Source organism: Ochlerotatus camptorhynchus, unplaced genomic scaffold, assembly GCF_037179485.1.
Source record: "Ochlerotatus camptorhynchus isolate MF236.1 unplaced genomic scaffold, CSIRO-AGI_Acam_v1.1 ptg000070l, whole genome shotgun sequence".
Taxonomy (NCBI): Eukaryota; Metazoa; Arthropoda; class Insecta; order Diptera; family Culicidae; genus Ochlerotatus; species Ochlerotatus camptorhynchus.
Window position 1 is genome coordinate 6,452,196 of NW_027040560.1, and position 23,988 is coordinate 6,476,183.

At 38.6% G+C, this 23,988-nt stretch overlaps 1 protein-coding gene across 3 annotated transcripts in view; it reads left to right on the top strand.

Moving 5' to 3' along the window:
* The window catches only part of LOC135697463 (cytotoxic granule associated RNA binding protein TIA1), a 1,329,144-nt gene that overhangs the window by 1,044,233 nt on the left and 260,923 nt on the right, over positions 1–23,988 (top strand). For all 3 annotated transcript variants that reach the window (XM_065217205.1, XM_065217206.1, XM_065217204.1), the window contains one exon: positions 16,494–16,581. In XM_065217205.1, the coding sequence (XP_065073277.1) occupies positions 16,494–16,581 (88 nt within the window). The remainder of the gene's footprint in view (positions 1–16,493; positions 16,582–23,988) is intronic.

Genomic DNA, 23,988 nt, shown 5'->3' on the forward strand with positions numbered 1-23,988 from the left:
GCTCATGAAACTTTGCCTTAAATCACTAGTTTTCCCTGGAAATTCCACCCCTGAAATTTTCAATGCTTACCTTAATTTCTCTAAATTGGTCAAATGTTCCGGTAAATTTTCTGATTTATATTTATAATTCCCTGAATCTTATTAAGATTTCAGATCAACCATAGAATTCTCGGAATATCCCATAATTCCAAAGAACTCCTTGAGAGTCTGTTGCAAATTTCCCTAACTTAATGGGATTTTTGTAATGTTATCTGATCGTCCTCGAAGTACTCGGAACTTCACTGAATATAACGAAACAATCTAAAAATATCTAAATTTACTTTAGTTCTCTTGAATTTCTTGTAAATATCGGTGCTTGCAAGCTCTTGGATTTTTGCCTTTCTTTAGCATAGTTAAAAAAGGATTTTGGGTCTGACTTAATGTTAGTTTCAATCTTTCTATTGTGCTCTTAATATGCTTTTTCATTTTCTAAATTAAGTTGCTCACAAATGATAAGATAATAGGTAAACAATTTCATCATTTTTGTTTCTCTTGTACGCTTTATGAGCCTTCAGCTTTTTATTTCTAAAATTCATCATCTGTCTATTGTACCATATTGGTGCTTTTGCATTGGCTTCTTTCTTTTGCTTCATGGTCACTATCTGATCTAGAATAGAATAAATAATCTGATAGAATACATCAACTGCATGTTCTGCATCATGACTACGGATTACAAGTTGCCAATCTATACTGTTCAATTTATTTTTGATAGCTCCATAGTCTGCCTTACTGAAATCAAAATAGATGTCTGACAAATTATTATCCACCATTGCGATTTTTTCAAGTATCATTATGGAGTATTCAATAGCAGTGTGCAACACTTCATTTTTCCAAAGAGGAGAAGGTGACTTTGCTACGCTAAAATAATCAGTCATGGTAGTAAATAGCAAATCTAAATAGCAATTATTTTGATTCTTTACATCAGTGATGTCATTTCACCCAAATGCGGCTCTAGCATACGTATATTTTGCCTCCTCTGAGGATGTAGCTCATGCGAGCAAATCACCACGTTTACGGTGAAAACACGACAAGCCAAGTGTGAGAGCAACTCTCTCTAGAGAAATGAATTTAATGTGCTCTCGAGTTCACTCACCTAAAAGCTCTCGAGGGTTTACCTCTCGATAGACTTCACTGCAGAGCCCACTCTCCAGAGCAGGGCTGGAAAGCACCTCAGAGCGTTAGCAAATCAACTTTGTGCATGCATCTCACAACACTCGACAAAGAGTGTGTGGTTCTCCCATTTACTTCGCACACTCTTTTCCAACTAATCTGTAAGAAAGCGATCCACACAATGAGCGGTACACTCCGTGCGGCGCAGGGAGCGAATGTAATACAACAAGCGCTAATGTCTTTTTTGAATTATTTGCAGACTTTGCTTGCCACGACTGAATGCACAGGAGATGAAGAAGAGCATAACGAAGAAGAATTGAGTCTTTTTGCTGGCTTTCCCATTTGCAACCCTACACCGAGTGGCGCTCTTTGCGTCGGAGCCGACGGAGCGATGGCTACACTTTGAGCTTGCGTTATTTCTGGGTGTGTGTCTGTTTTCTCTTCTCCGCTGCTTTACACTTGCGCAGGGTGAAAAACAAGTAAACTTTGTGATTGCTTGATGCTCACTTTGTTTATTTCAGAAAATCAGTACATTGCGCACATTGAGTGATCAAATGACAGCCCTGCTCCAGAGCATAGGTTTGAGCGCTGTTGAAGCATTATTTTGCTACAAGCATATTAAGCATAAAATGGTCCTACTCCCTATGAGACACAACACGAGCAAAGTCCAGAATCAAAATGACAATGTTTTGATATCAACATCAAACTGAAATCATAATTTGATTTCAGTTTACGCAATTGACAAATTCGATTCCTAATTTTGCTTTCATTTCGCTGTACATTTGCTCTTCTGAAATATGCTGTTGCGGGTTTGTTTTCATTGCCTGAGCATAACATCAAATTGAATACTTGTTTTGTTATCAACAGGAAAAATGGATATCAAATTTAGTTTTCAGTTTGCTCTCACTGCTAGCAGAAATAGTTTTCAATGTGATGTCACAGGAAGATTTGTCTGCTCTCAATTTTGATTTTTTAACCGTTAAAACGACCAAAACGACAGCAGCCTAAGTAATCATTATCAGCGAAATCACAACATCACATTTACATTTCAATTTGATCTCAGTTTTTACTCGAGATCTGTGTCACTTGATAAGTCAAACATGTAAACCACATAAATACAAGAAATAAAGATCATTTTAAGTCAAGTAAGGCACTACATATGAGTGTTTCGCGTCACGTGCAGGGTTACTATATGGTATCCTAAAGGAGGACATGTCCTCCTTTTTCAATAATTTTTCCACATCCTCCTTTTTCGCGACAATGTCCTCCTTTTTTCCAGTAACATATTCATAAAATTGTTTTCAAAAAGCGTTGTTTGCAGAGCTTATTTGTTTAATTATGTCGTAACCTTATCTTATCTAGCAAATGCCATTCGATGGAGGGACTAGGAGTATACTAAGGCTGTCAACCCCCCTACGTTTAGGCTGCGTAATAATAGGGGGCGAATCCATTTGGTGAATTTTAAATTTATAATATTAAACCTGCTATTCTACCAGACTCATTTCAGACAGACCAGAAATCAATTTTGACAAACAATTTCTCGAAAATCGAACGATCAACAAAAGAGGGATTTTCGAACATTTTAATTTATTTTCGAAGCGTAAGGGAAAATTCATCAATTGCAACACAGTCTTAAGCTGTGTGCCATTTTTCTGAATTTTTAAATAAATTTGACATTTCAAAATTAAATTATAATGTTCGAAAATCTCTCTGTTGTTGATCGTGTGATTTTCGAGGCCAGAAATAAGTTTGATACAATAGCAGGTTTATTTGAAAATTTTCAATCTGTAATGTTTAAGTTAAAATTCACCAAATGGAACACAGCCACACAGATTGAATCCAACATGTGCTCGATTTTGACGTTCGGTTCTATGGAATTTTAGGTATTTCAAGCATAACTATTCAAATTGACGTATCTGATTTTTGTAAACAATCATTGCAATCGACAATTTGTGGCAACTTCAAGCTCACTCACAGAAACTAACAACACCAGCTAGTAGCTGTTAGTGATAAAATTAACAGGTTGCTTAGAAGTTCCATGTTGATTTCAATCAGCGATGACATGTATCCTGATTTTTAAACATGATAAAAGTTGGGATGGTTTTAAGGCTGTTAAGCTGTATTTTTCATGCAAATCAGCTAGACTAGATCATTTCCAAGTATCAAAAATGAATTATGAAGACATTTTTCAGAAGCATAGCGAGAAGATGAATTGAATTGGCAACGACTACAAGTTATGAACAATCTCAATTGACCCTTTGCAAGTCATGAATTTTGTGATAGCGCACGTTCGATGAAATCACATTGTCCTCCTTTAATGTTAAGAAAAGGAATCATTGTCCTACTTAATCTCCAAACCTCAAATGAAATGTGCTCTTTTTCAAGGTTTTTATATGGTAACTCTAGTCGTGGGTATTGGTGGTGGATTTGGTCTGAGCGTGTAATTGTAAATAAGAAAAAAATGGCTGAAAAAAGAAAAAGGGAAGATGTTGTCCAGCAAATTTTCAATAGGAAAAAAATGATAAATAGTGACGGGAATAATATTTTCTTGTTCAAGTGCTCGTTGTGTGGTGAAGCTGGTAAACCATTTAAATGTGATTCTCCGTTCTCCATTTGTCGCGACATTTATTAATCAAGCATTAGCAAGAAGCGGAAGATAGTGGAATTAGTGCACCAAAAGAGCAAGTGATCGGAGGAGATGCTCCAGTGCCTTACCGAATAACTTGTCATATCCATAAGGGTCATAGTGAAAAAATATCTAGAACAGCGTTTTTTTTTTTTTTTTTTTACACCCGCACTACTATGCCAGAACATTGATCCCTAGTTATTATTACTTCTCCTTTGTCGCCCGCTACAAGCAGAAACTATAACTCTTTACTCCCATGGTGAAATTTCATAAGTTAACTGTAAATCTAAACGAATAAAGCACAAGGATGATACGCATAGATCAAGGCGATTGGCGATGACCAGTGTATTGATTTTGTATACGGTTTTACGTGAGAAGATGAAGGAGAGAAGAGTTTTTCCTTTTTTTTTCATACAATAGTAAATAAGAAACACCGTTAGAGTAAACATAATATCCTGGCTCAAATACAGTCGTCAACGCCAATATCGAATGGAAAATTGAAACGGAGCGTCAAATCATTCACAATTGCACTTGCTCTATATCCAGAGCACCAACCAGTTCTTCCACTCCAGTGTTCTCTGGAGTGAGCTTCTGTAAGTTCACTGCAGAGTGTTCTTGAGCTCTTAATAGATAGAGCTGGAATTAGGGCGTAACATCTTTTGCAAACAATGAGTTCTTTCGATGATTTCTAGAAATCCAAGGCTCGCCCACTCAAATCAACGTCACCATTGGGTAGGGCAAGACTTCCCATTCCCGTTGGTTATGTTGGTTGGCGTGGGTGTGACTTGAGTTTCGAGAAATCATCGAGCGAAGTCATTGTTTACAAAGGCTGTTACGCTCTAATTCCAGCTCTATCAAGTTATGTCGCTCACTACCCAAGCAACACCATTTGTTTCTCAGCGAGTAACAACAACCTTAGTGTGACTAATAGACGGTCCAAACTATGGACAACGCACCGCATATAAAACTTAATTGTACCTAAAAAAGCGCAGAAGGTGGAGTCTCTTTGCAACTTATGTTAGTGGCATAAGGTGTTGCAAATAAGGTGCATGTTACATGATATATGAATGACACAAGTTGTAAATGAGGTTTTAACTGACTTAACTGCAATGTTTCACTGGAATATATAAAACAGTACTGTGATGTTTTTGAGTACATGTAAATGACATTCAAGTTAACCGCATAAATGTATTGGATATTTTTGTGAGGTGATGTGGAAAAAGCATACTGATGTTTTTATTTAGACTGCACAATCAGAGATGACAATCGTAGAAAAAGTCATTTGAATAAAAGTATGAAATTAATTACTTCAAAATATTGATAACTAGTCCGTTTTTTTTCAAACGCATCTAGTTTTATGGTGAAATTACAAATTTTGCTTCGATTAAATATGTACGCTTTCAAAAACTTACAAATTTATGCCACAAATTTGCAGCTTAAAAATATGTCGAAGTAAAAAATTGATCTTTAAAATAAAATATTTATATTCAAGCTATTGGAAAACATCACAGCTGTAATAAGTATTTCACGTTTTTTCGTTAATAGGGTGTGAAAAATGAATAAATTGAAAAATAGGTTTATTATGTTTATTTCCGGTGGATTACATATGGCTGCCAGTCTTACCAACAGCATTCTAATTGTGTACATTGCGGGTAAACATGTTCAGTACAACCATATTTTTTTGTATGTGCGGTTGTTTTTGCGAATATGATAAATTTTTGATTTCATTCTAACCGAATTAAATTAGCATGATGATGAGTTCTTAAAACTCAAAATAATATTTACAAAAAGTAATAATCAATGGGATGATCAGTGGTAACTCTACATAATGTACCAGGAATTTTTCGGCTCTCTAAGGCAAGGCAGCGCTCTGTTGTGAGGCGATTACCGACAAGATTTTCTGACAAGCTGGTAGATGCCACACTCCGTCACATCAGTGGGCAAATAAAACACACCTACCAGAAATAAATATTTTACCAGTAACAATCAGCTAAGGCCTAATAAGTGATTAGCTTTTTAAACCAAATAAGCGTTTCTTAGGCAGTACCGATAGATCCTATTAATTTTAATGTTTTAGCTGACAGAAAGTTTATTGAACGCAAAAATGCTTAAAAACTAATTTGAAGGATATATATTTAAACATAACAAATTTTTTAAATAAAATAAATGATATACATTTTTATCAATTTTAAAAATCAATCAATCAATAAGTAAATAAATAAATAAATAAAAAACAAATTGAAATAGCCTGTAAACCAATTGGAATTAATGATTTTAACTCGCAAACCCCCACTGTCTATTACTGTACTACTGAATTACTGAACTTAATTACTGCTAAAACTTTCATAATTTCGTCATTTTTGAACATAATATTTTTATCTATCCATTGCAATAGAACCGCAAACTTCTCAAGTTTTGATGAGAATTTCAGTATTTCAAAAAATCTTCTGATTCTGAAAATATTATGAACTGAAATAGTGTAAATTTTTGACAATGGGGGTTTGAAAATCAAACGAAAGTTTACCGGTTCGATTTTTTTTTTCGATGAGTTTTGATTTTTCTCATAGGAAGCTATTTTTAATCCACAAATTATGTAAGGGTTTTTGAATGATCATTAAATCCGCCTCCCGTCCTTCTACGACTCTGTAAAATTTGCAGTTCACAACCCTTCCCCCGAAAGTCTTTCTAAGATTTTAAAATGTTCAGAGGATCGTTAGATATCGATTTGGGTATTTTTTTACATGCATTTGCACATTAAATTTTATGAATGAAAACTACTAAATTTTATGAATAAAAATGTCAACCCCCTCTCCCCCCATTCCGTAACAAAATTTGTGGATGATCCCAAATGTTGAAAAAGGTATAAATAATCCAAGAAAATCATTTTTTCCAAAGATTTCATAGAAAATTAGCATGTAACAATACGCTTTCAATCTCATCGAAGAAAGTTCGACTCCCAACCAAACTGAAAGGTTGATTTTCTGCGGCTTTTAAGTCCATCTTTGTACGGTGATGTCTGAAAAAAAAATGTATTTATTCGTCAATATTCTCTAAAAAAATGAGAAAACTTGAGCGGTTACGGATTCCGAAGACGGTTGTTGGAGATCTGTGGTGGGACTCGTATGACTTCCGGAAACAAGAAACAAGAATTTAACTCCAAATAAATATACCAGCTAGCTTCTGCGTATCATCAATTCCTGGTCAATACTTAAATCCTTGCTTTTTGACCCCTTGTTCGATCATAATATTGCTATCCAATAATTAGTGAATTGGATCGATATTTCAACGCTTAGGATTCAAACTCACAGTTTATTGGGCGAGAATTAAAGTGATTTTACTACGTCGATTACGCAAACCGTTAGACTTCTTTTCATAATCATCTAGTCATCATTCACTGACTTTCTAAACAAAGCAAAGATTTCTATCAAAATTTTGACAAAATACAAATCAAAGCCTTTACCTGAACAACATTACACCATTAGAAAATAGAGTCAACCAAAATTGAGAACTAAAAATAGTTTTTTAATGTCCTGCCCCGATAACACATCAAAATGCCCTCTCATAACCATTAACAAGTGTAAAATTCAGAATTGAATTAATTTTTTAATGTTTGGAAGATTTGTGAACATTCTCCATTATAGCAACATAATTTCGGCCGGTAGTGTACGTTTCATCCAGATATAATCCAGCTTACTGAACTGTTGCAAACATGTTTAATAGTACGTTACAATAATGCAGCTATTTTTTAAGACATCATGAAAAGTTTACAACAAGTATTTTTTACGTTGCAGATGAGTGGATATTAAAATAAATGATTCATATTGAACTGCAACAACACCGCAACGGCTTGTCAACATAACTGCACCATTACATATTATCGATGGTATCCATGTTCCTGTTATGTTGAAAATAAGTAGCAAATGTGTAGTTTGAACAATCATAGAATTTGTTGAGTATGTGCGTGCTTTAAACGTCACTTGTCAGTAGCAATGTGACATCGAGTGGTAGCGACATCGGTGTTGCTCCTCCGCCAGCAGTCATCAGGTTTCGGCATTATAAGCCACTATTTCCGGCAATCCATCCGCTCTTTGGTGCCGTTTCCAGTTCGCCAGCAGTTCCGGCAAATACGAGCTACGTCTCTAACGGATCCTCAACGGCCACATCTCCGTTCGGCGGTATCAACATATTTGCTGCCCCCAGCTCATGCAACAACTAATCCATCGTCACCTCAAGCTTCTCACCGTTCTATTTAGCCCTTTGGAACACCCGGTTGGTTGATAGACTACGGTCACGCCAGCCGCTGTTGACATCATCTTTAGTCACCATCGTCCCCCGCCATTCGTAATCCTATCGTCCTCGTCGTGGTCTTCCATTTCTTATGCAGATGTTTGCACATGCCTTACGATTTCTCCGCTTTTGCCAATGTTGTCCAAAAATATTTTACGACATCAAAGTGACAAGACATATTTGAGCCATGGTAGATACTAGATGGTTACAATAAACCTTTACAGTGACAACTTGATTCAGTTGGTTGCAAAACGAAGTTTGAAAACTTATAGATTCATACGCTTAATTGAAACAAGATTGCAAATAGGTTCTTCAACACATCTTGGTTCGTCAACTTTTTAGGAACATTTCGAAACAGTTGCTCAATAGGTACAAAAACATATAGTTCACACTCTGTTGCACCAAAGTTTTAAGAAACATTATGTTTTATGGAACTCTCATTCAACAAACACAATACAAGTTAGATTTGTTGCTCAAGTGTTTCATACAATATCACGTAGCATATAACTTCATACCAATTTGAGTGTAACATGTTTGCTCCTCCCATTTGAGGCAAGATTTGACAGGTCATCCAAGCAGTACATTGAAACAGTTCAGTTTCATTATTGTGACCTAAAGTAAATGAAGCAACAAAGCTGAAACTTTGTCGTATCAAGATGTATTTCCTGTTTCATTTAAGGGATTTATGGGAAACTTAAATAAAAAAAATAAAAGAATTGAGATGTTTTCTGTGTTGCTTGGGTAGTTCCCACCAGTGTAGAGTGATCTAATCTCACCGCGCAGTTCATTCCAAAAACTACACACACATTGAGGGTGTGGTAAATAATATATATGTTGCTTCTTCCATCGAAAATATCCGGCCGTGGCGATTCAAAGTTGATCAAGGTTGATCAAAATAATTTGTACCCCTGCTTCCAATTTGATTACATGAGCATGTTGTGTGGTCGTTGGTTCTGAATATGGACAAACAGGCAGATGAATTCTATTCCAACTCTTTACTGTAATAAGCTTGGTGGCCCTGAAAAGAGCCATTTTGTTGCCAAAGTTGGTGATGATTTAATCTCCGAAACCAAACAGAGTGCGTATCTGTTCTTCAAAACGTCGATGACATCCATGGCCACTTACGCTTGGCGTGTTTAGTGTAGGTGACAGCATCACGGATCTCATTTTTCAGGAACACCTTCAGCACACTTCGTAAATCAGACCGGAGATACGTCAGACATCGCCACGGCGAGCCAGACGACGGATGGTGGTTATCTCGAAGAATTTGCGTTTGGTTCTGAATATGGCGATGAGTGTGCAAAATATTACGCAATTCCATCCTCCCTATTCGCACGTGCCCGAGGATCGGAGGCGAATGCCACTTCGACTTGTTTCGTCTACTTACTACTCTCTGACGACTGTGCTGGGGAAGCAGCATATGCATGTAGGTAATCGGTGGATTTGTTAGTTAATTCGACGCTTTTGGACAATGCTGGACATTTACCAGTTTTTCAATAGTTTCTTGTAGCCATATTTCTGATCGATTGGTGATAAAATTATTGAAATTGAACCAGGGACAGCTGAGTTATTAAAGCTCAAAATCTTTCTTAATTTGTTACATGTTCCATTTTCGGTTTTCACAAAGTGTACCCCCCTATAGAAATCAAAGACGTAGTCCTACGTCAATAGTATTAAAAGATTTCTATGTTGAATTGCGAGGAAATTCTAAGCGAAATTTCATGGTAATTCCGAAGATAATTCCAAGGTACGAGAAAAGTTCGAAGGGTAGTGAAGAAAATTCAATGATAATTATGGAATAGAAGAACAAAAAAAAAAAGTTGAAATCTTCATGGTTCAGATATCATGGTAATATCAGAAATTCATTTCACACAAACTTTATAATAAGTTGGTGCAAAAAAAACACATTCCCGAGTATTTCCCGGTTACTTTTCTAAATCTCGGCTTTCCAGGTTTTTCCGGTTCCCAAAGAATTTCTAATGGAAGTTTTGCGTAAATTTGGAAAGTAATTAGAGGTTAGTGATCATTAAGAGCTGAATCATTCTTTAGCAGAAGAAGCATATTTTTGCATGATTAAGCTCAAACTCTTATTCCAGGGCTGGTAGTGCTGATGCGATATAATAGTAGTGACTTTAGTGACTAAAATTACGGAAATAGTGACCAAATGACTTGTAAATACTAAATAAGTAACCATTTATATGTTTACTCAAAAATTCAAATACGATTTGGTATTGAAGTAAACTTTTTATGTCATGGAACATAAAATCAAATTTAATAAATTCCTCTAATTTAATCGAATCTCACAACGGAATCTTCTGTGAAGAGCATTTGAAGTGATTTGAATAATTTACTATTGCTTACGTTATACATGATGACTAGCAAATAGTAATTCCCATTTTTTTAATAAGCTTGAATTTGATTCTGCGTTCGAAATGTTTAAAATTTTGATATATCTAGGTAGATAACTTTGATAATTCGCTAAGAACTTTTGCACAGAAGTTCTTCAGAATGATCTCAAGAACTTTTTTAGAATAATTCATTTTCTCTTAAACTTAGAGGCAAATAAGCATTTACAAAAATAATATTGCACTCTTGAAATTCTAGGAAATTTCATAGTTGGAAACGCTAGACGAAGAGATGAAAGTTCCGTTATAGCAAGGCAGTGTGAAATTTTTATATAGCGTAGAAAGTAGAAAGCGAACAAAGGACAATTTTGAGGAAGGTACGAATCGAGTAGAGCATCTCCTTTACCAAGCTCATCCGTTAATGAGAGATGGTGAGGGGTGTTTCTCCCTGCCAAAAGGGATGATCGCCGATTTGCTCTAGGACTCCGATGTGCGGAAACAGTTCTATCGATTGTTTCACACTCAAGTCGTCATGTGACGTAAACAACTACCCTGTTGCGTTTGCAACCGCTCGACGAACCCCTTGGAGGAATGGGTGATATTGTTGTGTGTTTGTTTGTCGTTCTTCGGGATTTTCTCTGACACGCCTGTGCTGTCAATGATCACAGTCGCAATAGATCAGTGAAAGCAAGTGACGGCACGGGCGCATTGGAAGAGCTAATCGCTCTGTTGGCTATTCCAATGCGAGAAAACACCGAAGTTGTAAGTACTGTAATGTATGGTATTTTGATGTGTATTTTAATTATATAAATATTACAGCTTTGTAGCATGTGGCAAATATTACAATTGTACGTTTTATTTGCTCTGCTGAAAGATCGATGCCCATCGCCATTGTTTTCAACATACCCTATTCGAACCTTCCTCAAAATTATCCTTTGCTCGCTTTTTACTTTGTGTATACAATTTTCACACTGCCGTACTATAACGGAGATATCAACTCTATAATTTAATCTCCTCATCTATCGTATAAAATCTGCACTTCAAGTCTGATATTTGACGTTAAGTATCTCCGACTATGTAAATCGTTAAATTCACGCATGAAACAATAACACATGATAAGATTTTTTATTGATTCTTGTAGGAACTCAATGAAGGCTCCTTCCTTAGACCCACTTTAAATTTATTTGATTCTCCCTCAAATTTCCATGCAATTAACTTCAGAAATTTCATAAATTTCTGCTCAGAATAATCTTGGACTTCTCCCCTGCATTCAATTGGAAATTCAATTCGTTTTCTCTTTAGAATTCATATAGTACTTCCTCAGAATTCTCAAAACAAAAATCTATCACAGTTATTCTATGAAACTCTTCTCAGAATTTCTTTGAGATTGAACCCTCAAGATTCGATTCAACTGGAATTCCTCTCGGAATTTATTTTGAACTCTTTAGAATTCTCTTGGAAGTAACTTCAGAAATCATCCCAGAATGTTTTTAGAATTATCCGCAGAGACCATCTTTGGAGGTCACGGGATTTTCATGGAATTTTCATCAGAACTCCCTTAAGTAAAATTTCAGATCTAATTTTGAATTCTTATTAAAATTGGACCTAGAATGCTCCTCCAATCATCATAGAATTCTTCTCAGAACACTCGTTTAAATGTACTCTCAATTATATTGGAATTGTTTCGGAGCTGAATTTTGCGTCTCTAATAATTTAAACAATAATCAAAAGTGACGCTCGTATGTGTTAAGTAAAGTTTAACTATATTGGTAAACCTGGCTTAAGATTTAAGCGGAGATTCGGTCCTCAGAGCACTTAATTTTACATGAGATTTTCGTAGTCTGTACTTGGGTATGTTTCACTGATATATCTTGGTGTCGAATCATTTAAAATTCTCTTACCATTTACTTTAGATTTTTTAAAGTTCTAAACATCCTTGAAATACATTTGAAAATCTATCACAGACAAATACCTTTGGAAAGTTTCCAAGGTTTACAATGTATCTTTTGGGAAAGGAAGTATATTTTCCACGATTTTCAAGCGAAATTGAAGGCATTTCCCAATAGTTGTCCTGGTGTACTAAAGTTTTGCGGTTCACTGGTCACCCGGGTTAAAATTTTCAATTTGTTAAAATATATGAATATTTTGTTAAAACTACTGTAAACTTTCTTAGTGCCAAGTACTCAATTGAAACATTTGGTTGATATTTTTAAATTTCACTTCATTTTAGTAGTGAAAAAGTGTGACTATTTTTAGGGAAATAGTGACCAGTGTTGGGAAAATATCAAAAAATCAAATCTCACCAACGCCTACGATCACGCTTGATTTTCGTAGACAAAAATCAACAAGCAAACTACTGCGGTTGATTTTGCAAGCTGTGATATCGCAGCTCGGAATATCGAGCTAACAAAACTCACCAACTGTAAATCTCACCAAACTGTGGTGAGATTGAGTTTAATGATTTTTGCTTTACACCCGAATGCAACCGAAACTTCCATAACGGCTGGCAGCAGTCATTTCGTGTCTGCCATCGGTGAAGATTAAAAAGAGATAGCAAACTATGCTTTCTCTTACTAAGTAAACGATGTGCAATGGAATCATTTTTGTGTCGAGTCAACTCTCAGCTTGATTTTTGCACGTTATGAATAGTCTCGCAATATCAAAGGAGCTTGTAAAATCAATATGAGAGCGAAAAAATATCAATTGATTTCTGATTTTGCCAACACTGATAGTGACGTTAGTGACTTTTTAGTGACTGGCTTCAAAATAGTGACCAAGTCACTAAAAAGTGACCTGTTATTCAACTGTCAACGCTTGTTGGAATATGTTAAGGTTTATTGGTTTTCCCAGTTCTCCCTTCAAATTCCCGGTTTTCCCGGCTAATTTTCAAATTCTCGGCTCTCTTGTCACATACAGGTAGGAACGCGCAGTAACCCCATTTTCCTCTCAAATTTGCCTTTTGCATTTGCCTTCAGATTTGGACGTTAAAAAAAATGCCAAAACAAGTAAAATTGAATCCAGAACCCCACCATTACCGCACAGAAGAAGGGTATTCAAATAACGTTTCCCTTTATTGCTACTCATTTATCCACGTTCCACAGTCCCTCCCGTGTACTACCTAGCCGGTTGCTACTTCGAAACAAGCATCTAGGATAGGGGCCATATCTAAACATCACCGCGCTATTATGAGGGTATGGTCAATCCTTTTTCACTCTCTCCCTCTCAACCGTTCATTTCGTGCGCCGAAACCCGAATGGTCGGTGATGATGGTCGGATACCTGTGGCCAAACTCCAACCTACCCTCCTCCCTACCACTTTCAACCACTGTCATGTTTGCCTCTCCCTGTCGAATTAAACCGATCGTAAATATTCAAATATGTAACACGGACCGTTGAATGGGAGAGCATTCTTATTTTGCTTACTTCTCCCCGAATTCAAAGGGGCAGCTGTTGGCCTCACTTACCTCGACGATTTCACTCTCCATCATCGGCAACAGCGACGATTTCCCCAAGGAAACCACCCACATATCCAGTAGTAATACCAGGAAGGTGATGACCATCAGCAGCCAAAAGTGTTAGGTCAACGGAGACAGCGGCTATCCCTCTTTTGCCTTGCCATATACCTACTGACCGGCAAGACAAAACAAATAACAACAGTAATAAAAAAAAAGTTCTCTATCACCCTGTTTTTTTTTTTTAATATTCATCTCATGTTCCGTGTAATGTGGAAACGTCATAACGGTCATATTTATGGCCGGAAAGTACCCTCCGCTCGGCTTGGTTAGCGCATCGACGGACGCCATGCGGGCACGGAGGGAAGTTTTTGCCAATTTCCACTTGCTCAATTATGCATTATGCTGGCGAGTGAGATTTTTTTATACACCTGAAGCTTGAATTAAAGAGCAGGATTTTCAGGTTTCTTCGGTGTCACACCCCCACCCGGGATCGGGAGTGCGAATATGTGACCACAGCCCTCTGTGCTCGAACGGGCTGTTAAGGTGCCACTCTGCTGCCGTGTGAACCGAGGTTAAATTCCCCAAAGGTCGCTGCTTGAATCTGCAGCAAGAGGATAAACTCACCTCATCGGTGGATGTCCTTCCGTGGATAACCGGTGCGAGTGGCTGGGGGAAAGGGGGGGAAATGAGAGCCATTAATATTTTCCTCATTAGGAATTCCACGAGCGGTGAGAAAGGAGGGAAAAAATGCACAAAGTGGGTGGTGGTACTCCAGCTCCATGGGGCTGACGGCCCATCAGGACACCGCAGTGCTGAAGAAGTACAAAAAAAGGATTCTTCCGAAAGAGGAACGGGACAAGGTTCGTGCCGTGGCGGTCGTAGTTGGTGACGGTTTTGTTGTGATTTAAATTAATTAATTGTGCTCTTTTTTTCTATTTTAGAGTTCGTGCTTGGGTTAGATGAGTAAGCGAGCGGGTGAAAATAGCTAGACTCGTCGTCGTAGGGTGGGGATGGGAGTGTTGAACGAAATCACAGCTTGTTTGGCTGGTACCTGGGATTTTGCTAGCGAAGTGTGCCGTTTTTCTGCTTCGCAGGTCAGTTTGCACTAGTCTTTTGGATTAATATCGATTCGACCGCACCGCAAAAGGGCAGTAAATATTTATCACGGAGTCAGACTAGGGCAGACAAGGGAGAGAGTGGCTGAAGGGAACACCGTTTTGCCGCTTTCTGCCAAACAGGCGTACTTCTATGCAGCAGTTTCGTGTTTTTGCATTTGGGCTCGTGGGTCGGAATTTAATTTAGATTCATCATCCAGAGTTCTCACAAGGCCGATCCAAAGCAGATGTGTATCCTGGTTTTATGAATTGGCTAAATTAATTTACATTGGTGCACTTGTTTATTCCGAAAATTTCAATATCAGAAATCGGCAACCTGCTCACCGTGAGCCACAAAGTTCATATGATATGTATTTTTTGCGTTGCTGTGCTAAGCTGTATCAATGTATAAATCTGTACGTTTATTACAACGCTGTTCAGCAGCAGTCTGCATTTGTGACACAAACTCTCAAATAAATTATCCTAAATCGAAAAAAGAATACCTTAAATAACCAATCTTTCAACGGAGCAAAAACTGTTACAATCAATTTGTCCGAAATTGGAATTCACCAGCACTTCCGTTCCGGGGCAAACTTCCACCAACCATCTCGTTCGTCCAGCCCACCCACCCACTGCGAAATTGTGTAATTCGCTATTGAAGTGCCGCCTCAGGGTGGTCTGGTGGAAAATTTTATGCATATCACACGTTGCATCACATAACGGGCCGTAGGTAGCAAGCAAGGCTGCACACCAATGCATCAGGTTTCCATCGACCGCGACAGCCTCCGGACCGGTGCGAACTCATTCATTCTCTCTCGGCCCACACACGAACACAATCGAACCATTCATTCGCATTTATTATTTGTTATTGTTTAATCTAAATACAAATTGAACATATCGTACCTCAATTTATTTTCCAGCCTAATAGCTCTCCTCTGCACACGGTGGTCAACCGTCTATTCAATGCGGGGTATAGATTCGCAGGATCCAATTCCTGTCGCATTCCGTGTCCAACAGGCCGAACCAATAACAAAAACCCGAATGATAACAAAAAGGATCGGAATGTGTTTTATTTTATTTCACCCGTGTTTTCCACAAACGGCGGTTAGCTTGTTTTATTTACTGGGGCTGCTTTCGGTGCCTTCCTCTTCCACATTCCTCAACACCTTTCGCCGAACCAACTCCTTTTATCACAGACAGTCAATCGAAACGATATTACCGACACGGTGTGTCTCACTCCTAGACAGAAATTCTTTTATTCGTTCCTGGTCTCCCACGTTCCGAGAACGAATGAATCGAAAGCACAGCCCACGTCAGTCCTCGGCCGGGAAATCCTAATTTTTCTTGGTGTTTCTCGTTACCGGCTGTCCCACCAGGACGACACGGGAGCAGAAGTTTGGCAGACAGGCAGCGTGGTCACTGCAGCAATCCAAAGAACACACGACCGACAGACGATAGAGATTAATTCAATTTATTTTGTATCCTTTTACTTACGTTCCCTTTAACGATTTCACCTTCTTATTCTCTTCTACTTCCAGAGCATTATCACATATTTGTCGGTGATCTAAGTCCGGAAATCGAAACGCAGACACTGAAAGATGCCTTCGCTCCTTTTGGGGATATATCGTAAGTAGTTCACTGTTTTTTTCGACACTTGAATGATATTTTAGCACAAGCATGCCAAGAGAAAAAAAAACGACTACCGAAAGCGCTTACTTCGATGTGAGTGAGTGAGCTTTGGGAACCGATGGACTGCAAACGGAAAACTGGAAAAGTTTTCGAGGACTAATTTGCGTGATAAAAATCAGCCTTTGTAGAAACCAGAGAGGGTGATCCAATTTTGCGTAGTCAACGCGTCGGATGGTGGATGGAAATCGAAATCGAAAAGCTTCGTTTTTCGTTCCTGATGGTTTCCCTTTTTTTCCCTATACATGTGCACAGGCGGAATACGCAGGCGAAGAAGAAGATCATTAGGAACCACCCGTAACGTTTTCAGATTCAATCGGAGATGGGAAATAGTTTAGATCGCAATGCCTCTGATATCCGGGACTTCAGTATAGTGAAAGAGGAAGAGGAAGGGGGGGGAGTTATATCTGTTTCGAGGATGAATACATTTGGATTGAAAATCGATAGCACACTACTGACTGGATGGAGAGCCTCACAAGAGAGGGACTCTTTGATTAACCGTTTCGAATTTGGACGATTCGGAAATCGGAAATAATCTGATTTCCTTTTCTTAGAAGTGGAAACGAGATGAGGTCTCGGCATCTAAAGATAATCGGACAGATTTGGAATAACAATCTTCGGAGATTTAAGATTTTAAATTTTAAAATCGGTGCTATCAAAAGTAGAATAATTAAATCGATGCGATGGTTGATTTTTTGTTTTCATTCCGCCATGCTTGCTCTTATCTCAGTATGGAGCCATCAATGAAAACAAGCATCCATCTCCTGGAACTACCTGGATATCAATATATGGGAATGCTCTAAATTACAGTTTTTGTAACCTGGTGAACCTTAGGCATTGACGCAAAAATGAATGAGATTTTTCAGTCCGCATCGTGTTCCCTTGCCATGCGGATCTATTTGCTTTTTGCTGAAGGAAGAGTTACTACTACCTAAAACTACAACAAATTAAAACAGCACTTTTCAGTGCTCAACCTGTAAAATTTCTAGCTTGTTCAACTCTTATTCCCCTTCGATCCTTGTTTGGACCCTACCCAAGGTAATCCTTCTTGGATATCGATTTGGAAAATTCCTCTTTGATCCTTCATATTCTTAGAGTAATCTGCTTGGGAGTCAATTTGGATAAAAATTTACTGCCTCCATGGCGCCTAAACGCAAAAGAAAGGGGCAAACTCTTGATCCCCCTTCTGATGAAATTAATTTGAGCAATCAATTTGATTTGCTCACGGATGATGAGAATGATCCATCATCCAAGAAAAATTCTAGTTAACTTTCCCGGCTTAATACCAAGAAGGAAAAGATTCCCCCTATTGTGATAACCACTTCCGATTTCCATGCTCTTCGCATGGAACTTTTGAACTTCGTGAAAGTTAAGTTTTCACTACAAATTGGACGTCGGGGTGAATGCCGTGTATTGGCTGAAACCTTGGACGGATTTAAATGTCTTCTCAAGTATCTTACTGAGAAGCAGCACAAATTTTTTACTTACGACGCCAAAACTGAACGTGTGTTCAAGGTTGTCATGAAAGGACTGCCCAGTGGTGAATCCCTGGATCAGATCAAAGATGAACTGGCAAAATTACTTGGAGTTGTGCCACTCCAAGTAATCAAAATGAAAATGAAATCCCGTCCTGGCGATTCGCGCAACGGGATTTCTTATGATTTTTACTTAGTTCACTTCAAGTCTAGTGAACTAAACAACCTGCTTCAAATTTTTCATCTATACCTACTCCCCTCGCTGCTAACAATGTTCAGCGAGTTAATGCAGCTACCTATGCTGCTATTGCAGCGGGTAGAAATCAAAATACTAACCAAAGTAATTCTAACGGAAATTTTGATAATTTTGACTTAGGAAGCATTACTGCCCCTAAAATGAAATTTTTACAGAAATCATTAATTGACATGATTTCTGATATGCTTAAATCTAGCTCCGTGTTTGATGCTATTCAAACTGGAGTAAAATTTGCAAACAATATTGTCAAGACTTTAAAATTCAGCAATGTATTTTAAAGCATTAAATCTTTCAAATTCGAATGCTCGATCCCTTAAAGATAATAAAGACGAGCTATTAAACTTTTCGGGAGTTCATAACGTGCATATTGCCGTTATAACTGAAACGTTCCTTAAACCTGACCATAAGGTCAAGAAGGGCGCAAATTATGTCATTTATAGAAATGATTGTCTTGCTCTTGATGGACCCTGTGGTGGCGTTGCAATCAATGTTCATAGACGAATCAAACATAAAATTCTTTCTTCATTTGAAACCAAAGTTTTTGAAACTTTGGGTGTTTCTGTTGAAACAAAATTTGGACAACTTACGTTTATAGCTGCCTATTTGCCATTCCAATGCGTAGGCCAGCAAAAGAATTTTCTTAAGGGTGACCTTCAGAAACTTACCCGTCATAGGTCTAAATTCTTCATTATTGGTGATTTTAATGCAAAACACCGCTCATGGAATAATGCTCAAAGCAATTCCAATTGTAATATTTCGTTTCATGATTGTTCTGCAGGTTATTACGCTATGCAATATCCAAACAACCCAACATGCTTTTCTTCTGCAAGAAATCCCTCAACTATTGATTCATGTCAACTTTGTAGCCAATTGGTAACTCATGCTGACTTCGGTTCTGATCACCTTCCAGTAGCTTTTGAAATATCCCAAGAAATAATTTATAATCCCAACAGCTCTACTTTCAATTACCATAGAGCTGATTGGGAGCAATATCGAACATTTATGGAATATAACTTCGATCCAAACATTCCTTTGCAAACCAAAGATGAAATTAATTGTGCTCTTGAATCTCTGACTACTTCTATAGTTGAAGCAAGAGCTGCCTCAGTGCCAAAATGCGAGGTTAAATTTGATTCAATTATAATAGACGACGATCTTCAGCTCTTGATCCGTCTTAAAAATGTCCGTAGGAGACAATATCAAAGAACACGCGATCCTGCCATGAAAGTTATCTGGCGGGATTTGCAAAAACAAATTAAAAAGCGATTCTCTACCCTGAGGAACAAAACTTTTGAAAATAATGTTTCTAAATTAGACCCGAGTTCCAAACCCTTTTGGAAACTCACAAAAATTTTGAAAAAAAAAAACCTCAAAAGCCTATTCCAGCTTGAAGCGCAGAAGGTGGTAAAATTTTGATTACAAATTTGGAAAAAGCTCAGAAACTTGCTAAGCAATTCGAGAGTTCCCATAATTTCAGTTTGGATCTTACTACCCAACAAACAATTTTAGCTGCAGATTAGCTTATACTGCCAAAATTTGCCTTATGCAGCTAATTTTTGCCTGTATAAGCTGAGTTGCAGCTAAAATTGTTAGTTGGGTAGTCATGTTGAGAATCAGGTTGCTCGGGATTATCTGAATATTTTCTCTCGGGAAAATAGTTTTGATGATTCCTGGGGGACTGGGGCGGGGATTTTCATGTAAAAGAAGGGATCGATCTCTCGCAAATGCCGGTTGATGGCGAGCGATTTGCACTTAAGCGCCGGTAATTGCAGCTTCAAACCACCATGCTCGCGGTTGCGCGCCATCTGCAACATTGGTACCAGGGCGACCATCCCACTCCACAGGAAAGTACCCATCCTCGACGTAATTTTTGATATGTGTTCGCCAAGCGGTGGTAGTATAGAGGAAAGGTACCAGATCTCCCGCACGCTTGTTCAAGTCTGCAAATCAGTGGATGGAGGTATAGCACGAAGAGGTGCATTGACAACGGCTCAAGTCAATTGATCAAGTCAGTTGAATTCAACTGACTTGAACGCGAATTGAACGTGTAAACCATTCCATTCAACGGACTTGATCAACTCACTTGAATTGAAAAAAAAATGTTGAACCAGGCTCAACTTTTCAAGTCAATTGAATTCAACTCAGTTGATCAATTGATTTGCCCTGTCTAAACCCAGCATTATTGCAGCGAGAATCTCCGACGTGGTGATCTCACTCGTGCACGCTTTATTTAACTCATCGTTGGGTGGTATGGCATTCTCGCAGACGAACGTGTTCTGATCTTTCCTTTATTTAACGTCGGTCTCTGTTCCGCAATCTAGTGCCAATCACCGACGGACATCGATTGCCATCCATTGACGGCAATCGAATGTGAAGGAAGGCAGCTTCCACAAATGCGTAGGATATCGCACCCATTCAACACACATGGGCCGGGACCAACGACTTTACTTCCCTTCCGAAGGAAGACGTGACCAGAGACTTTATGCCTCAGAAAAATCCCACCGACCTCGACTGGGATTGAACCCAGACCCATTGGGGTGTTAGAAAGCATTCACGCTTAGCACTACACAACCGGCGCCGGCTTCCGTGTTCTGATCATCTGCCCTCTCTTCCTCGGAGTATAGGCGGGAAAAGTAATCCACCATGTGCTCCTCGATCGCATGAGACTCATCGATGGTATCGCGATACTCGGTTTGTAGCCGAGTGATGACGGTTCGTTTTCATCTCCGTTCTTCCAGTTGGAAGATGGAGATGGATTCTCCTGCTACGTACGTCTTGTTGATGCGCATGAACATGTGCGAGAAGTTGCGCTGCAGTGACAGCATCTCTCCTTTGATCTGATTGATCGTTGGTAGCATCGCTGGGTTTTGATAGTAGCCGTCGTATGCTAACCGTAGCTCGATATAGAGTCGTTGATGTTCGTTATGGAAATCGCCGAAAGCAGTTCGCGATTTCCATTTGAAAAATGTTTTGGTTTGGGGCTTAGCATACGACAGCCACCATTCCATCCATGAGGCATAGTTTCGGCGCTGACGGGTCCAATATTGCCACCGGTATTGGAAATCCGCCACATTTTCGTCGGCCAGCAGGTGGGGGCGAAGGGACTAGAATCCACGACCGTGTTCACGTCCGAGGTGGAGAAGGCAGAGTCTGAGTGTCAACGCTTTGTGGTCGGAGAACGAGCAAACGTGAGTATAAGCCTCTCGTAGGTGATCGCGTAGCCCGGTGCTCACGTAAATACGATCAAGACGGGATCTTGCATTTCTGCTGACGAAGGTGAAGCACAGTTTTTCTCATACGTCGAGAAGCTTAAGTTGCTGGCGGTCGTTCTGAGCGACGGACTTGTGTTCGGGCTGGATGAGTCACATGGGCGAAGCACGCAATTGAAATCGCCCACTAGAATTACGTGCTCGGTGCGATTGCGTAGATAGTAGGCAAGAGTGCCGTTGAAAAATTCTTCCCGAGCAGCACGCTGCGTAGTACCCGAGGGGGCATAGACGTTGACAAGAGTGACGTCCTGCAATCTTAAAGCAGTCAGTCGACCGTCCAAGCTTTTCTCGACGTGAGAATACTGGATGTGCGACTTCAGCACGATCGCCGTTCCCCTCCTCGCTTGGTCCACATTAGTGACAACGACAAAACTTGGCAATGAGAGCTGCTCGTTCTCCAACTCTTGCAGACACACAATGTCGAGGTTTTGGCTGCTGACAAAGGCTCGCAAAACGTTTAGCTTCGCCGGACTTGTGAAGGTGTTGATATTGATGGAAGCTACGTTGCAGGACGTGAGAGATATTATAAAATATTTTACTCAGCCTTCCCGTCGTCTTCGTCATCACGGCGGGGCTTTTTGACGATTCGTCCGTCTCATTTTCGTTTGATTTGCTGCGTGGAGGTACATCACCAGGCTCACCGAATCCGAATTTGTATCGAGCACTTCAGTGAGTGTTCTCGACGACGCTGGTTGTTTTGGTTTCGTCGTGCATTGTGGTCTTGCATTCTGGCATAGTATTACCATCGCTGTTGGCTGGAAGGTGGTGTGCGTTTTCGAGCCGGAAGGTTCGTTCTGGCCAGAGCCCGAAGTCGGTGATAGTTCGGGGAAACTGTCCGACGCAGCGTTGCCAGGTCATTTTCAGAAAAATCTGGACCAGTTGAACTATAAAATCTGGAAAAATCTGGAATGCTTCAAAAAATCCAGTTTTTAACATAATGCTATTGAATCAAAGTGATGTGCCAATCTCCCGTAAAAATAGGTCAGTATGATCATCTAGAATGATTATGAATTACATGTACACATTGCTGAATTCATCCAAACGCTGATCCTTTTTGACACAGTGTGCCTAAAAAGTTTAAATATCCATTACGCTGCATTGTAAAAATTGAATTAAATGTGGGTAAATTATCAAGCAAATTTTATGGGATGGATTTTTTTAATTAATAATCGATGTAGTCCTTACTATTTGATGCATTACCAAAATTTAAAGATTTTATTAGTTCTAAATAATTCTAATATTACCCTGAGGTTGATCAGATTTACAATTCAATTCTTGACATCATACAACACACCACACCCAGCAGACCAGTAGGTAATTTTATATTGAAGCAAAATTCGCCTGGCTGGGAATCAAAGTCTAACATTGTGGTACTAACACACAGTTTACCTAAACTTCGGGTAACTCCACTATTCGCATGACCATTACGAATAATTTTATGCCAAAGAATAATTTTATTATATTATTCAAATGATAGCTTCATTTTTGAAGTCTCAGGATCTTGAAATAATTGCATTTTTCCTGGGTCCCAGATCATTAAATTTTTGGTTAGTCTGAATTTACTTGGAACTCTTCACAGGATATGTTCACCTTTTTTTAGTTCCATTGGAATCATTCTAAAATGCCATCATACTTCTTTTCTATTTTCCCCTAAAAGATCCTTGATAATATCCAAACTTGTCCAGTAACATTCTAAGAGTTCCTAGCATTACCTCTTGTAATCTCTTATACATTCTTAAAATATTCTTCATGATTTCCATGGTACACTCTTAAGAATGACCGTCACGCTCTACTCAGACTCATCCGATAATTCTCTTTGAACTGCTTTGTAGGTAAGGTTAGAATTGTTTTGAAATCCTCTTCTGCACCAGCTGGAGCAAGAATCAAGCCCTCACTTCGTGGCACTCACAATACTCCTGAACGACGGATGAAATCACACTATCACGAAGCCCACAAAGATGGATGGAACTCTACTCAGAATTAGCTTGAAATTCTCGTTTGATTTCACAAGGAATTCATAAGAGATAAACTAGCCTATGGCTAAAAATCTCTTTAATAAAGAAAAAAAAAAAAAAAAAAAAACAAGGAATTCACTCTACACTTTACTGTGAACTATTTTCAGAATTACCTTAAAATTACAATAATGTCTAACGTTGATGAACTTTAATAATCAAAGTAACAAGAGTGGCTTTTTAGTTTGTGATTAGATGTTTGATAAATTTCAGTGATATTTTTAAAGCAACATGTTTGAAAAATCTGGAAAAATCTGGATCATATTTAAAATATCTGGAAATATGCGTAGTTTGTCTGTGTATCTGGCAAGACGACTAAAAATCTGGAAAATCCA